Source organism: Melanostigma gelatinosum (genome assembly GCF_949748355.1).
Source record: "Melanostigma gelatinosum genome assembly, chromosome: 18".
Lineage (NCBI taxonomy): Eukaryota > Metazoa > Chordata > Actinopteri > Perciformes > Zoarcidae > Melanostigma > Melanostigma gelatinosum.
Window position 1 is genome coordinate 3709284 of NC_136651.1, and position 14191 is coordinate 3723474.

General features: G+C 44.6%; 1 protein-coding gene across 2 annotated transcripts in view; it reads left to right on the plus strand.

Moving 5' to 3' along the window:
- erbin (erbb2 interacting protein) overlaps positions 1 to 14191 on the plus strand; it is a 42127-nt gene that overhangs the window by 14183 nt on the left and 13753 nt on the right. For both annotated transcript variants that reach the window (XM_079289818.1, XM_079289819.1), the window contains exons 3-11: positions 6130 to 6324; positions 6603 to 6720; positions 7993 to 8071; positions 8201 to 8290; positions 9063 to 9119; positions 11311 to 11374; positions 11688 to 11762; positions 12499 to 12643; positions 13094 to 13166. In XM_079289818.1, coding sequence (XP_079145944.1) covers positions 6139 to 6324; positions 6603 to 6720; positions 7993 to 8071; positions 8201 to 8290; positions 9063 to 9119; positions 11311 to 11374; positions 11688 to 11762; positions 12499 to 12643; positions 13094 to 13166 — 887 coding nt within the window. In that variant the 5' untranslated portion in view covers positions 6130 to 6138. The remainder of the gene's footprint in view (positions 1 to 6129; positions 6325 to 6602; positions 6721 to 7992; positions 8072 to 8200; positions 8291 to 9062; positions 9120 to 11310; positions 11375 to 11687; positions 11763 to 12498; positions 12644 to 13093; positions 13167 to 14191) is intronic.

The window sequence follows — 14191 nt, forward strand, 5'->3', positions numbered from 1 at the left end:
CATGGAAATGAAAGGTTAAACTGCCTCCAAAGCTGATAAACAAAATAGCATTTAAAGTAGAGATAGGGGCCTAATTGTGATTTGGGAGATTTTTGTGTCGCTGCTGCGCTTATCATTGAGCGGCAGCCCTCACCACTATATGTGAAGGAGACTCAGACCTGCAGCTTATAGAACGTGCACGATACGACCGATCTCCCTGTAAAGGCAGATTATGGAGACGTGTCAAACGTTCACGGTCTAAATATCATATCGGGCGCCTGCTGTGGTAAAATAAGGAAGAAGACGTGGCTGTGGGTCTGAGCTCTGCTTGGTTTGAGAGTTCAGAGGCTGGAGACACACGGCTGTGTGTGTGTGTGTGTCTTAGCCAGTGGTTCAACTGTTGGCCTCTTAACTCAATATGCCGCTGCATTATTGAGAAGCAGCAGTTCTCCTGTTGTGCCGGTTGCGGTTGGATGTGATGCTGTTAATGAGGCGCCCAGGGGAAAGACCTCACGAGGGACCGTTGGTACTCTGCTCTCCACCACCGCCGCACATCTATTTTTTATCAACTGTAATTGAAGTTAAAGACATTTCATTGGAAATAAATATAACTTCAGCAGCTACAGTTTAGGGATAATACAACTACAACACCTGCTTATCCATTCTGCACTGTTGTACGTTTGTATTCACGGAGATGCCAAATCTCAGTAAATAAACAAAACATAGTATCTAAGCATGGCTGACTATACCGATGACGCAGCAGTTCCAACGTACAGACGTCGTATTGTGTAATACGCCGCTTAAAGATTGTGTAACGTAACGTTTGAGGATGTGTTAACCCAGAAAACTGCTCCAGCGAGAGTCCTACTGGGATGAAAGTTTTCTTTCTGCACCGGGTTGTGAATAATTGAGCACATCTCCATGGTAAAGGACATGATCCCACGTGAGAAGAGTTAAAGCTGCATTATAGTAAGATTGAGAAGGAGCCTGTGGCCCCGCTGGAACTCAGCGCCGCATTGAGGAAGTGACTTGTTTCTTTCCTCTTCCTTCACAGACGGCGGCAACTCAAGTGTATCCCACGGGCTCTGCATGCTGTTATGTGCTGTTGTTGGTTGTTGTTTTTCCCCGTGCATTGTTTTTGTTGCTATAATCTCTAATGTATCATTTCAGCTGTGGCCCAGCAATCCTGTAACAGTCCACTGCAATCTGGATCAAAAGCTCCTTTCATAAGGCGAGAGCTAGCCCGGACTAATCGCATTCTGCCAACCAGACGAGTACAACTCGCTATAAATAACACAAGCTGCTCGCTTCTGTCAAATGCTGCACTTTTGTTTCCGCTTAACACACACACACACACACACACACAACAGGGTTCAACAATACCTAACGAGCCCATTTTAAATACATATCCCCTTTTAGCACCTTTTTAATGATTAATATTTCATGCCCTCTCATAGCTCCACTGGCTGGTTTTGGACTCTGAACAACACAAAAGATGAATCATTAATTGGAGTAGATATTTTTGAAGCAGAGGTGCATTAGAAGCTACCAACTATCAATCGGGAGAAGAGACAATTTGTGCGCAAAATCATTTCTGTTCTGCATCGCTTTGTATTTTCTTGAATAGATGAACCAGCAGTTTCAAACAGAGATCCGTTTGATGAGTCAGAACTTTGTTCAATGCATCTGTGATTGAAAAATGCATGTTTAATACTTCATAAATGAGACTAAATGAATGCATTTAGTCTCATTCCGATCGTTTCCTCTCAGTTAAACAAACAGAATGTTCGCTAAAGTTTCATGTTCGATTCGATATGATAAGCAGGCTGCAGTTATCTGAAGAATACAAACACTGTTGAAGGACTCGATGAACCTTCATGAAACATCTCAGTCTGTCTCTTTCAGAACCTACTCTCACTTTGCCCACCTGACCACCTTGTGTAGAGCCCTCTGCACAGCTCCTCCTGTATTTCATCCGTCGATTATCTTTCTACGTGGAGGTTTGAGCGGGCTCAGCTGTTTTGTGCATGGCTCTGGGGGGTTCGGAGAGCTGCACTCACCCACCCTTGACCCCGCGGTCTCTATAACAACAGCAGTGACCCAGGAGGCACTTAAGTTACCAGGAGAGAGAGGTTGTGACAGAGAGGTGGTTTCCTGCCTCTGACTGGGAGAACAAAGTGTGAATCTGTGCCCGGCCTGCCTCCTGGACTCTCTCTCTCATTCACTGTTGCACAGAGGGAGCCATAATGATCGTTGCCAGGCGTCTGAATCACATGTCCCACCGTTCACACATTTAGAAAATGTCTGAATAAATACAGCTTTCTTTTTTAGGCTCTTCCACAATTCCACGGCGGTCAGGCCACGCTGTTACTAGCACACTGGTTTAAGCAAATGTGCCGCTTAAATAAGTAGGCTAAGAAAGAAAGAGTCTCAGCCAAGAGCTTAACGTGTCTGGAGATCTCTACTGCATGTCTTGAACTTTGTTAGAACAACAGTCAAATGCTCTTGATGGACTAAAGCTTGGTGAACGAAGGCAGTCATCATTCCAATAACATGTAGGTCAGGGGATAAGCCTGTCTATGTCGAAGGCTGTGCGAGTCTCATTAGTGGGCTGCCTTCCAGATTACTCTGGGGGGGGGGGGGGGCATGGAGGGGCGCACGGTGCCACAGTTATCCAGCCCATTTCACATTCTCTGTATTCTAAAAAATACAGTAAACACAATACTTTCATGGCACAGAAGCATGAAGTAGGTTGGAGTAAGATGTTCACCAGTGGTGCAGCGTATGGGAGAGCTCTGCAGCTGTGAATGCACTCCTGCACGTGTGTCGTGCATCATGCAAATGTTCAGAGGCGTTATGCGTCGTTTAGAAAACAAAGATTTGCATGCCTGGTATGACAAACCTGATTGGAGTAGCTGCACTTCCTCCTGTAAAGTTTATTTCGGAGGATTGTGGCTGTACCTGAATCGCGGGGTTATCATTCAAAGTGTCCTGTTGCTCTCCAGTCGGGCTGGTTTACTTGGCGCGTAGATGACGTTGTGCAAGATAGTTGTGTTCATAAAGAGCGAGGCGCTTACAAAGCCCCCGGACAGACCAAAAGAAACTGTTTTACATCGTCTCACTTCCTCAAACAGCTGGGCTCTGTACGAATAGTTAAAGGGACTATTTCAGCATCGGAGTGAGTAACGCACGCTTGGTGCTCCAGTGAGTTTTTATCGACTCACAATAACCGCAGTGTCCATGTTCATGGTGATGAAGATGTGTCACCCAAAGCAATAGTGTGACTCGTCGATTGGCACATTTTTGGAAAACAATGGAGCTCTATGGCACGGAGAAAATAAGCTGAATCAGAATTGAGGTTCTCGGACGATGCTTGTTTGTAGGATCACCTCGTTGTTGGTTTGAGTCTTTAGATTTGTTGACAATAAGAAGAATATAGTGTCACCAAATGTATCGTTTAAAACCTAATAACCAATACAATACTGGTTAATGACCAAGAGAACGTAACATCCGTAAGTTACTTCCGTAACACTTCCATTAGTGCTAATTGCAACCGATTGCACGCTGAATGAAGATGGTAAACATAACTGCCAAACATTAGCATTGTCACTGAGAGGAACGCCTGGCAGAGGCGCCAGTGCGTCTAGAGAGTGTTTCTCTGCCAACATTACGATTTTCTGGTCATTTAACATTCTTAGATGAAGTCATTTAGAAGCCATCCTTAAAGGGAGATTAACGAACCAGCTTTAACATGTTCGCCACATCCAGTCTCCTCTTCCTTGATGTGCTCTCGCTGCTTTATACGTCTCTCCTCATGACACTTTATCTGCTCCTTTTCTTGCATAACTCAATATCCCACCCCGACCCACATCACACTCCCCAGTCCTCCCTCTCCTCCCACTCCAGCATGCGTCATCCATATGCTCGGCGCTATGTTTCTCGGGGTGAACGGATCCAGGCCCTCTGTCATCCCCTCTGGTGGTAGAGCAGATTACTCAGAGTATTTATACATGAGCTGCCTGCTGCTGCAGCAAAATGTGTGTGGGAGGCTGACGGCCTCTTGGTTGTGCATGCCTCATGGGAGTGTGGGCGTGTGCACACATGCACCCATTTTTAATGAGTCGGGAATGTTGGGATGGCTGACCGGTCCTCCTTTCACAAAACTTTGGACAGATTTGAAAGTTCCTCTTTGGAAACCTTTCTTCATATTATGAAATCCCAAATTGTTCAGTGCATAATGTCATAACTAATGCCAAGGTGGGCTATTGGATGATATTTTCAGTAGCTCTAAATATTGTCTTTGCGTTGTCCAGAAAAGGCACCTCTGCGCACACGTCCGATAACAACGGACCGTGCATGCTGGATTGCACAATTCCTTGTAGCAACCTCTAACGCAAACATGTGGTCACACCCACACAGTCTGCACCAACAGTGTAGGTCGAGGCTATCACAATTCTCCAGCTCCGTTAGACAGTCGGGATACACAACGAGCGAAGGACTCCGAGATTATGTGCTGCGGCGGCGCTCGGATTAAGACGGGGGGGCGGTCACATTCTCCACATGCTCCGAGGAACAAAGCCTCTTTTGACCAGAACACATTCCGCAGTGTATACTGTACTCTGTGAAAACCTCTCGCTACAAAAATCAAACGTGCATCCCTGTAGCGAGTTGAAAGGACGACCACCCCCCCCCCCCCCTCAACCCCTCATTAGGCTCCTGACACGATTGACAGCTGGAAGGATTTTCTGGCTTTTCTACGTCTTTATTTTGCATTTCTATCCTCTGCTTTAACCCGAATGAGGATGCAGCACACCCACGACAATGAGCAGCTTCTCGTTTCGTCTACCTGCGGAGATTTAATGAAATCAAGTTTTCCCACAAGAAAAACAGAAATGAGAATCAAAAAAAACTTCCAACATGTCGGGCTTCTCTGGGGTGTTATTTCTTTATAGTGGAACCTTTCTGAAAAACAGGAAGTACATTTCGTATGAGTGTTATTTATTATTTTTCAACCAAATTGTGATGGGCACTCATTCACCGAGTGGTGTCAGTGGTCAGCTGTAATCTATATTTGAGAACACATTGGAAGCGCAATTCTTTGGATGGAGTGTGTTGAAAGGTCCTCCTACAGAAGTGCCTCTGTGCACTGAAGAGCTGTTGCACATACTATTGGAAAGTCACAGACTCACAGTCTGTGTCACAAATCCCTCCACGTCTCTCTGCAATAGAGCGTGTATGTGAAATTGTATTATGAGTAGTGCTGGGCAACGATTCAAATATTTAATCGCGATTAATCGCATTGTTATGGCAAAGTTCAATAATGAATTCAAAAGTAGTGTATTGCGCACTTTTATTTTAAAAGTACTGCTGTATGAACAAAAGGGCAATAACATTTGCTTCACGAGATGCAGGCAGCATGTTTTATACTTAATGTGAATCTTTTTTTATTTTAATTTGTTTTACTTGAAAGACAAGAGACAATACATAGACATAATAACAAGAGGATGACAAGAACAGTGGGATAAAAGACAGCAAACATCCTACAGTCAGTCATTTTAGTGCACCTATATGCTGAAATTCACAGGAAACGCATTTAAACGGCACAGATCGGGAGCGAGCGAAGGACTTTGAAAGTTAGGGGAAAGATTAACGTGAGACAACATCCGGTTTCTTCAGACGAACATCCGGTTTTCAGAATAAGATGCCAACAAAGTATGAATTACATTTATTACATGAATTACAGCACTAATTATGAGTGATAGACAAAAACAGCAGACTATGATCCAGGTTGACCAATACCGAAATTACCTTTTTTAAAGAAGGACCTGAGGTTTTTGGGGATGTGTTCACACCAACCGTCTGGCTCTTTGATCAGATCCCCTTTTCAATTATTTGTGTCTGATTATTAAGAGAGGTGACACATGCCAACCCTAACCCATCCTGGCCTTTTTGCTGCTGTTGACTCTGCAGTCGAATGTTCATGGTTCGGCTCAGCATGTGCGTTGATGTTTACACTGCACTTAAAATGTCACATCCGTGTAACGTAGGCGAGGCTCAAAGCTGAAGTTTTAAAAGCGGCCCTCGACGTATGCCGACCGCTCCTCCTCATCCTCTCCTCCCTTTACGTGTCTCTCTGTTTCCCCTCTCTAGTGCCTGAGGATGTCCAAGCGGAGCTTGTTTGTTCGCCTGGTGCCATGCCGCTGCTTGCGGGGTGAGGAGGAGGCGGTGACATCGCTGGACTACTCCCACTGCAGCCTGGAGACGGTTCCTAAGGAGATCTTTAGCTTTGAGAAGACCCTGCAGGAACTCTTCCTCGATGCCAACCAGATCGAGGAGCTGCCGAAAGTAAGGCGCTCGCACTGATGTATAGAAACTTTGTGTCTCTCTGTGAATGCCGTCTACAACTGATAAAACCCTTTAACTCCACAGCATTACACACGAGGACACCAAATGTTGACTTGTGAAAAGCTTGCATTGTGGACACTTTACGTCATTCATATTTGTTTAGACAACTTTGAGTGACGCAGTTGAACTTTTAAGACAATCGGGACATTTACACATAATGTAGTGTGTATTCTTGGTCAACCATGTGATGTTATCTCTTCTCTCTCTCTCTCCACCAGCAACTGTTTAACTGCCAGTTACTCCACCGACTGAGCATTCCAGATAATGACGTGACGGTGTTGCCGGCAGCCATCGCAAACCTCATCAATCTCAGGGAGCTCGACGTCAGCAAAAACAGTAAGCAAGACCAGCTCCCTGTATGCCTTTAGGTTGGAGGTATTTTCTGATTGGCAGCGTTTAACGAGTCACGTAAACCTGCAGCATCAGATCAGGTTTCTGAAACCTGAAAACTGACCACGGCCACGAGTTCAGCGGCCTGTGAGGTTCAAATGTCTAACTGTCTTACAACCGACATCAATCCGTGAACAAGAGGAACCTGTTACACAAACGATACCGAGAGATTCTGAGGTGAAATGCCACATCGTGTTTCAATAACTACGTCACCAGACTACGCGGCTCTTACGGGATTGGTAAAGGAAGTTGACGAGCCCAGACCTGCAGTATACTAGACACTGTCTTCATAGCGCAGGTAGTATCAGAGACCAAACGGAGCTCGATGAATCTCCTTGAGGCCGGCCCTCACACAAACGGAGGATATCTGCACCAGGTGCTCAACTCAAAGCATCTCGTCAGTGGTTTAACAGAGCGGGAAGTGACACCATTTGCAAAGTGCGACATTTACCTCCTTTTGAAGATGAAACTCTCACGCTGCTGAATACGAGGCAGCGCTTTGTACTCGATGTCCTTTCAATTCTGCCTGTTTGATGAAAACTTCCCTCCGTCAATGTTACTTATTCAGAAGAAGAAAGGGCCGCAGACTAAAGTGTCTGAAGGCGTGACATTACTCTGTTCTAATGCCTCAGAAAGAACATCCTGTTGCATATTCCCCACAAAGTGTTTTGCTTCAAACATGTCAGTGTTTTAACATGAGCATCGCTGTCTGATGTCGATGTTAAGCTCACTGCAGGTTACTGCGTAAGACGGTTGATCACCATCACTGCATAGCCTTGAAGATAACTAGAACAGAAAGGGACTAATAGAAATGAATGAGTGCGGAGACAGGCTAGCTTAAACAAAGGCTGAAGGATGTGGTGGTGGTTTCATGAACCAGAGTGTGCCGTGTTGACGTTAAAGTAGCTTAACCTTCTTCACAAAGCACTCGGTGTTAAGTGTTGTGGACACAAACAAAGTGGGTTGAAATAATCCTTTAGACTGGGTCACGTCCCCTTTCGTGCAGTTCACCCTCTGCGGATTGTTTCGTGAGAACTTGCAGACTATCGCTTCGTCTTCCTGTCCTGCTCTTTCATGATGTCGCCTCGAGCGCTCGTCTCTGTGGTTGTTTAGAGAGCAAAGGTGCAGAGACGCTCTCTCAATGCATCAATGCGTCAGTGGTAATAAAATGTTGATGTTGAATCGTTGGTGAGCGGTTGTTTTGCCGTTTCTCTCCAGGTATCCAGGAGTTTCCGGAAAACATCAAGAATTGCAAAGTCCTAACTATCGTAGAAGCCAGTGTGAATCCCATATCCAAGTGAGTACTGCCCAGCCTGGAACAACGGCCTTAATGCGCTCCATTTAGGTTCCATGTGGAGTATGTTCTGGCGTCGCAGCAGCTTTGTGTGAGTGATGCGATTCCTGTTCCCCGCGTGTTCTTTGTCAGGCTCCCAGATGGTTTCACCCAGCTCCTGAGTCTGACGCAGCTCTACCTGAACGATGCCTTTCTGGAGTTCTTACCAGCCAGCTTTGGCAGGTCAGTGTGTTCTCACGGATTGGATCCGGATCAACTCAAACACAAACCGCACACTGTGGTGTTAACTGTATGCTTTGTGTATCGAATGACATTGTGAAAACAATGAGACGATGTGAAGGGAAAAGAGAAGGAGTATTGGGCTTACAGTCATCCAGTGATCACCAGAAACTCCACATTAATGATACTGTTGCTAAGTAACTGCTAGAGGTGTAAATAAGCAACCGTCCTGTTCACGAACAACTTAAAAGGTGGTGTCGGTGTTGTCTGCATAACTTGTTTCTGCCGCCCCAAACTGCCCAAGAAAACTCGTTTAACAGGCTTTTTGGCTGTGAAATAACACCTGGGATTAAAAAAAGACACCTTTCTCTGTTGTATTCTCAAGTTGTTGTTGTTTTGATTACTTGATTTAGAATTAAGTGACCAGATTCCGATCCTTAATGATGAGACTTATTCTTTTGTTTTATCTTAAGACACGGTTGTTTGATCAAACCAGGAGGATCAGTCTTGCTCTAACTGTTTGTAGTTTACACAAACGTTGGTGTTGATCTTTCTGATGACACTAAACATGTGGTGTGAGTTGCTCAACATTTCCTCTCACTGAAGCTGCTTTCCTTTTTATAACCCACTTTTCCTCTTGAACGTACTTTTGCTTTCTGTACGATCAGCCTAGTTTGGTACTACGTAATTAAGGTAAATAAAGGTGACTGTAGTATAATATAAAAAGTATTGTAGTACTTAACGATGATGTCGTTGTCTCTTTACTTGGTTGCAGGTTGACTAAACTACAGATCTTGGAGCTGAGGGAGAACCAGTTAAAGATGTTGCCAAAGTAAGTCTTTTTTTTTACGTCACGTTTGCCAAAGATCAAACATCTCGTGTTCGTTTTATTGACCAAATAGTGGAGCAGTGTCACTGCAAGAGTCATGTCTGTGTCATGACCTGTTTCAAGGTATTTTTTTATTATTTAATTTTTACCCTTCCTCACTGTCTCCTTCCTCTCACAACCTCTGCAATGTGTCTGCTGTGTCCTCCGTTCTTAACCGAAGACTCGCCCCCCATACCCCCAACGGTAGCATTAAATTCCACGGTGTTACATAAGGGCCCCCTTTGCTTGGCTGCTTGCTGTGGCAGGTTTTATGATCCTCCACTGAGACAGTGGTGAGGGTTATTTCACCGTTTGAGAAGGTTACCGTGCCGCTGGGAGACTAAATGTCCCACGGATATTTGAGAACGCTCCAGGTGATTGTGATGGGAAGCTACGCTCTCTTTCTGTCTCCTCTCGTGCGTCACTCGCCGTATCATTTCATTTCATGCCCTTCCCAATTTCTCAGAAAAAACCCTGTATTTCCCTATTTTCCTTTTTACATCCTTCCTCCATCCGGCCGAGTTTCCTTTATCTCGCTCGCTTTCCCTTTTCTTATTTGTCACTGACCAACTGACGGGCCAGCTGGTGCATAAAGCGCAGCGCTGCAGCCCGGAGCGGATCCTCTCTGCTCGCCGTGTTTACGTGACGGAGGCCAGACCTGTTAAAGGCTGGAGCCCTGACAAAGGGAAGGACTAATGATCGGGAACGTTGCCAGAGCAACGCGCAAGCATTTCAGAGATGTAAACAAATGTGTGTGCGTGCACAAAGGCGGCGCAGTTGAAGTCTTTGCAGAGCTCTCGCATAGAATGTGCAGCCTCTTTTCTCCCACCAAGCACATGCATCAACCAAATGACTCCCTGTATGCTAAAGAACGGTGCTGCGGTCCTCACAACTTGGGGCCATACATGTGTTTTTTTGTTTCTTTTATCACTCTGTAGATGAGCCAGCGCAGCTCATTAGCCCTTTCAGCTCACGTGGGGGGGGGGGGGGGGGGGGGGAGTCCTCTGGTGTTCTTGCCAACCTTTAATGTAAGAATGGGATAAAGCTGGCTAATGGTGAAGTACATAATCATGATTAATGCTTTCATATTGTACCAAGTATGAGAAAAATCACCAAGCCGCTGAAATCATCTTTTTATAATTTGTGCCGTCCGTCTTACGTTCTCGTTTTATGAGGAGCACGTAGAAGGAAAACAGACTCCAGTCCGCTGTAGAGTCGGTGGGCCTGTGCTCTCTCCATTCCTGTGCCGGGTCTCACGTTAAGGAAACGCAGCTCATCCCTGTTGTGAAACGGATCGTTGTGTCTGTTCCCAAACACAACTCTGCACGTCTCCATTTCATCTCCAGTCACAGTCTCTTTGCTTTGGTTTTTGCGATTCGCTCTCAGGAAATGTCAGATTTGAAACCGCTCTGTGTTCGTCCTTCTCTTGCCTCAGGTTGATGCGTGTTTCGCAATTCTTCATCATGCCAGAATTATGCAATTGAAACTATTAACCCGAGTGTGTTTTTATGTATAGTTCATAGGAATTGGCTTTCATAAAGGACCATAAAACTGAACTGTATGTTTATTTTGAGTCTCACTTTTTGAGGCTTAGTTGGTGTGATATCAGTTTAAAATATATTTAGTATATTCTGTGATTGCTGCTGCCGTTAAATGCCCTAAAAGGCGTCTTGTCAGTATTTTGTGGAATGGAGTGACACTTACGCAGAATGCGAAATAAAACCCTTTTCATAAGAATATTTCTCCTCTAATTTTCTGTCACTGGCAATCGGCTAAATATAGTGAAGTGCAACAGCAGCAGAACAGTCCTGGTTTGTATCTGCGTGTTTACAGTGGAGCAGAGAATGTGAGACTGTGACCTGAATGTGGAGAGAAAGCTCTGCAGCGAGGCTTTGGGCTGGCATACGTCACATTTTCCATTATTTAAAGCATATTTCCGTCACGCCTGAGCGGTTAAAGGTATTTATTTTCTCGTGGCATTATTCAGTAAAAAGAGCAAAGGCAGAGCGTGCACCCTGTCCAAAACATAAGCTGGAAATTGACAGATCTTCTGTTGGCGTCCTCTTCTTTTAAGGGTACACATTGCTTATGATCCCGGCTGATTCTCCTGTTGAGTTTAAGATCTCTCTCCCCTGTCTGTCCCGTGTGTCTACAGAAGCATGCAGAAGCTCACGCAGCTGGAGCGGCTGGACCTGGGGAGTAATGAGTTCACTGAAGTGGTGAGTGTCTGTCAGTCGGCCTGTCGATGCCCCAGGGCTCTGCACCTTTCTGGCGGTGACCTCGCCTCCTCCTTCCTTCAGTCTCTTCCCTTTCCTTCCCCTTCATTTTTGACATTGAAGCCCTGTTTTTGTATCACTGGAAGATGGCGTTCATTAATGCATAATAACCACAGCTGAATGAATAACCGGCCGTGTGATTTATTTTGAGCTTGTTTACGAGTTAAGCTCTTGATCCTGTCGCACACACGTTCTTAAACACTCGTATACACACATCCATAACGTTTAACCTCCTTTCTGCTCTTTGCATCTGCAGCCTGAGGTGTTGGAGCAGCTGAGTGGAATCAAGGAGCTGTGGATAGACGGGAACAGACTGACGTTCTTACCCGGGGTATAATTTACAGTCAATCCGAGACGTAATTTGAGAGGCTGCTGTGCCCCACAACATCACCTCGAGATTATTCCCCTTGATTTTCAGTCTCTGCGTGTCTGCTTAAATCCGCATCAAAATGAACGGCAGTCAGTTTGCGTCAGACTTTGAGCTCTTTGAAAATACAGCAGCGAAGGAGCTGCAGTTCTCTTGCCTGGTGAACACCAGACAGTTCCCACAGAAAACAATGCAGACTTGTTTTTTTGGGGGTTTGCAGATGTCACAATAGTAGTTACAGAAATCTGCAGCTGTGAAGTCATCCTCTCCCTTGAACACAACTCATTTATAACCATGTTTTGATAGTCAGAATGTGTTGCATAAGAATGACCAGCTTGTTTGTAACTGGGTCACAATTAAAACATTATTCCGTCTGCATCGGCTGTAATCACAGTCTGGCCTTTTTTATATGCAGTCGGGAATATAAACCAGAACGGAGCACAGCAACTGTTTTCCTTTTATACAAAATGTGTGTTTACTTTAAATGAAATGTAATAATTCAGCCAGCCGTGAGAGGATATCGGGTCTGGGATTCTCCTCGCTAACTTACTTTGCCTCACTGCTGAGGATGTTTTGTGGATTGTTTTAATCCACCGTGTCTCTGTTCCACCAACACAACGGCCTAATCCCTGGATAATAAGATATCGGTGAAAAGTCTGTGTATTTATTGCGTGTCCCTTTTCTGTTTTTTTTTATCCAGATGCTGGGGATGCTCAAACAGCTGGTGTACCTGGATGTGTCCAAGAACAACCTGGAGATGGTAGACGAGCAGATCTGCGGCTGTGAGAATCTGCAGGATCTGCTGCTGTCCAACAATGCCCTCACACAGCTGCCAGGCTCCATCGGTAAAGATTACAGCGCACACGGATGTCACATTTAGAGAAAATAAATAGTCAATTATGTATCCGTTCATTGACATTTGTATTATATTATAATATTTATTAAATTAACACAAACTAATGAAAGCAGCATTAGTTTTCGGTCTCTCACCTGTATATCCATATATAGATCTTTAAGGATATGATGTTGATATTTTTAATTACTTCCTAACCAGTAATGTTCACATGTGATTACCATGCTAATTAGATCAGAGGAATCCAGCTGCGTAACACCATGCAGTCGGGGTTGATTACTACTAAACTGATTACAGTATTGGTGACAGTATGAATTAATCCAATTAAGTGATGTCATGGATGCTCCTCCATGTGGTGCAGCAGCAAGTTATGATCAATGCCTGCCCTGAGCTGTTGTTTGCATCCCTCTCATTCTCTCTCTGTCTTCTCCTCTTACTGTAGGCTCACTGAAGAAACTGACGGCACTGAAGGTGGATGAGAACCAGCTGATCTACTTGCCGGACTCGGTCGGAGGGTGAGTGTAACGGCAATGGCTTTAATATCGGCAGAATAAAAGCCTCAGATCAGTGGATTATTGTGCTGTTTTCATCGCATAAAAAAGGTCTGTCTGGATGAATCAGATATTCCCATTAAGCATAATGTGTGCTGATGCTTTATTTGTTTTGGTCTAATGCTGTTGAGTAACAAATCTACATCGACTGTTACTCCTGCAGCTGTTCAGTGCTGTTCTTCATCCGCTGTGTCCAAGCGGAGAAACACTCTCAATGGTCCATATGTAGAATGCTTTTCCTTGTTTAACACAGATTATGTGACAAAGCCTACGGTTTATCATAATCCCACGCAAGGATTTCTTTTTTCCTCAACTGATTTTATTCGGTCCGTTGTTGTTTGTCCCCGTTTTATGTTCAGCAGAGAGGGGTCAGATCCTGTGTTTTGGAGTTTGAATGTTCGCAGTAGCTCTCCAGCGAGTCTGACTTGTTTTGCATTCATCTGAATCCCCAGCTGCTCCGCACTTCTGTGTCAGCGTGGTCGTTCAGTTTGAAATGTTGCTCATTTAGATCATGTCCCATGAAGCCTTTAAGGTGCATCACCAGTGTTGTAAATGTCTAAAAGTGTTTCACTCTAACCGTAACATATTGTGACAGTAGATGTGTGAATACGAGTTGATCTTAGTTCTTGTTCAAAGGCCATTCCTTGTCTTTCTATATTTGAGGGTTTGGGGATAAATAAATAAATACATTTGTCTTATTACAGAGCAATTGGGAAGCATTTCACAGTGTCATGCTGCCCAGTAATGACTCCTGGTTTGACAGAATATTTACCGGTAGTCCTTATTTTACCGTCAAATCTGTACCCGAATTAAAGGGACATTCCACCGATTTTTACTCATCAAATTCAGTTTACTTGTCATAACCAGTGCTACTCAGCGTGTGAAAAAGGTTCCATAATGTCTTGGAGGGAGAAAGTTTGTTAAAATATTATCTTGTTTGGACATGGAGACGAGCAGAAAAGCTGTGTTACAAACTGGGCATGTGGAGT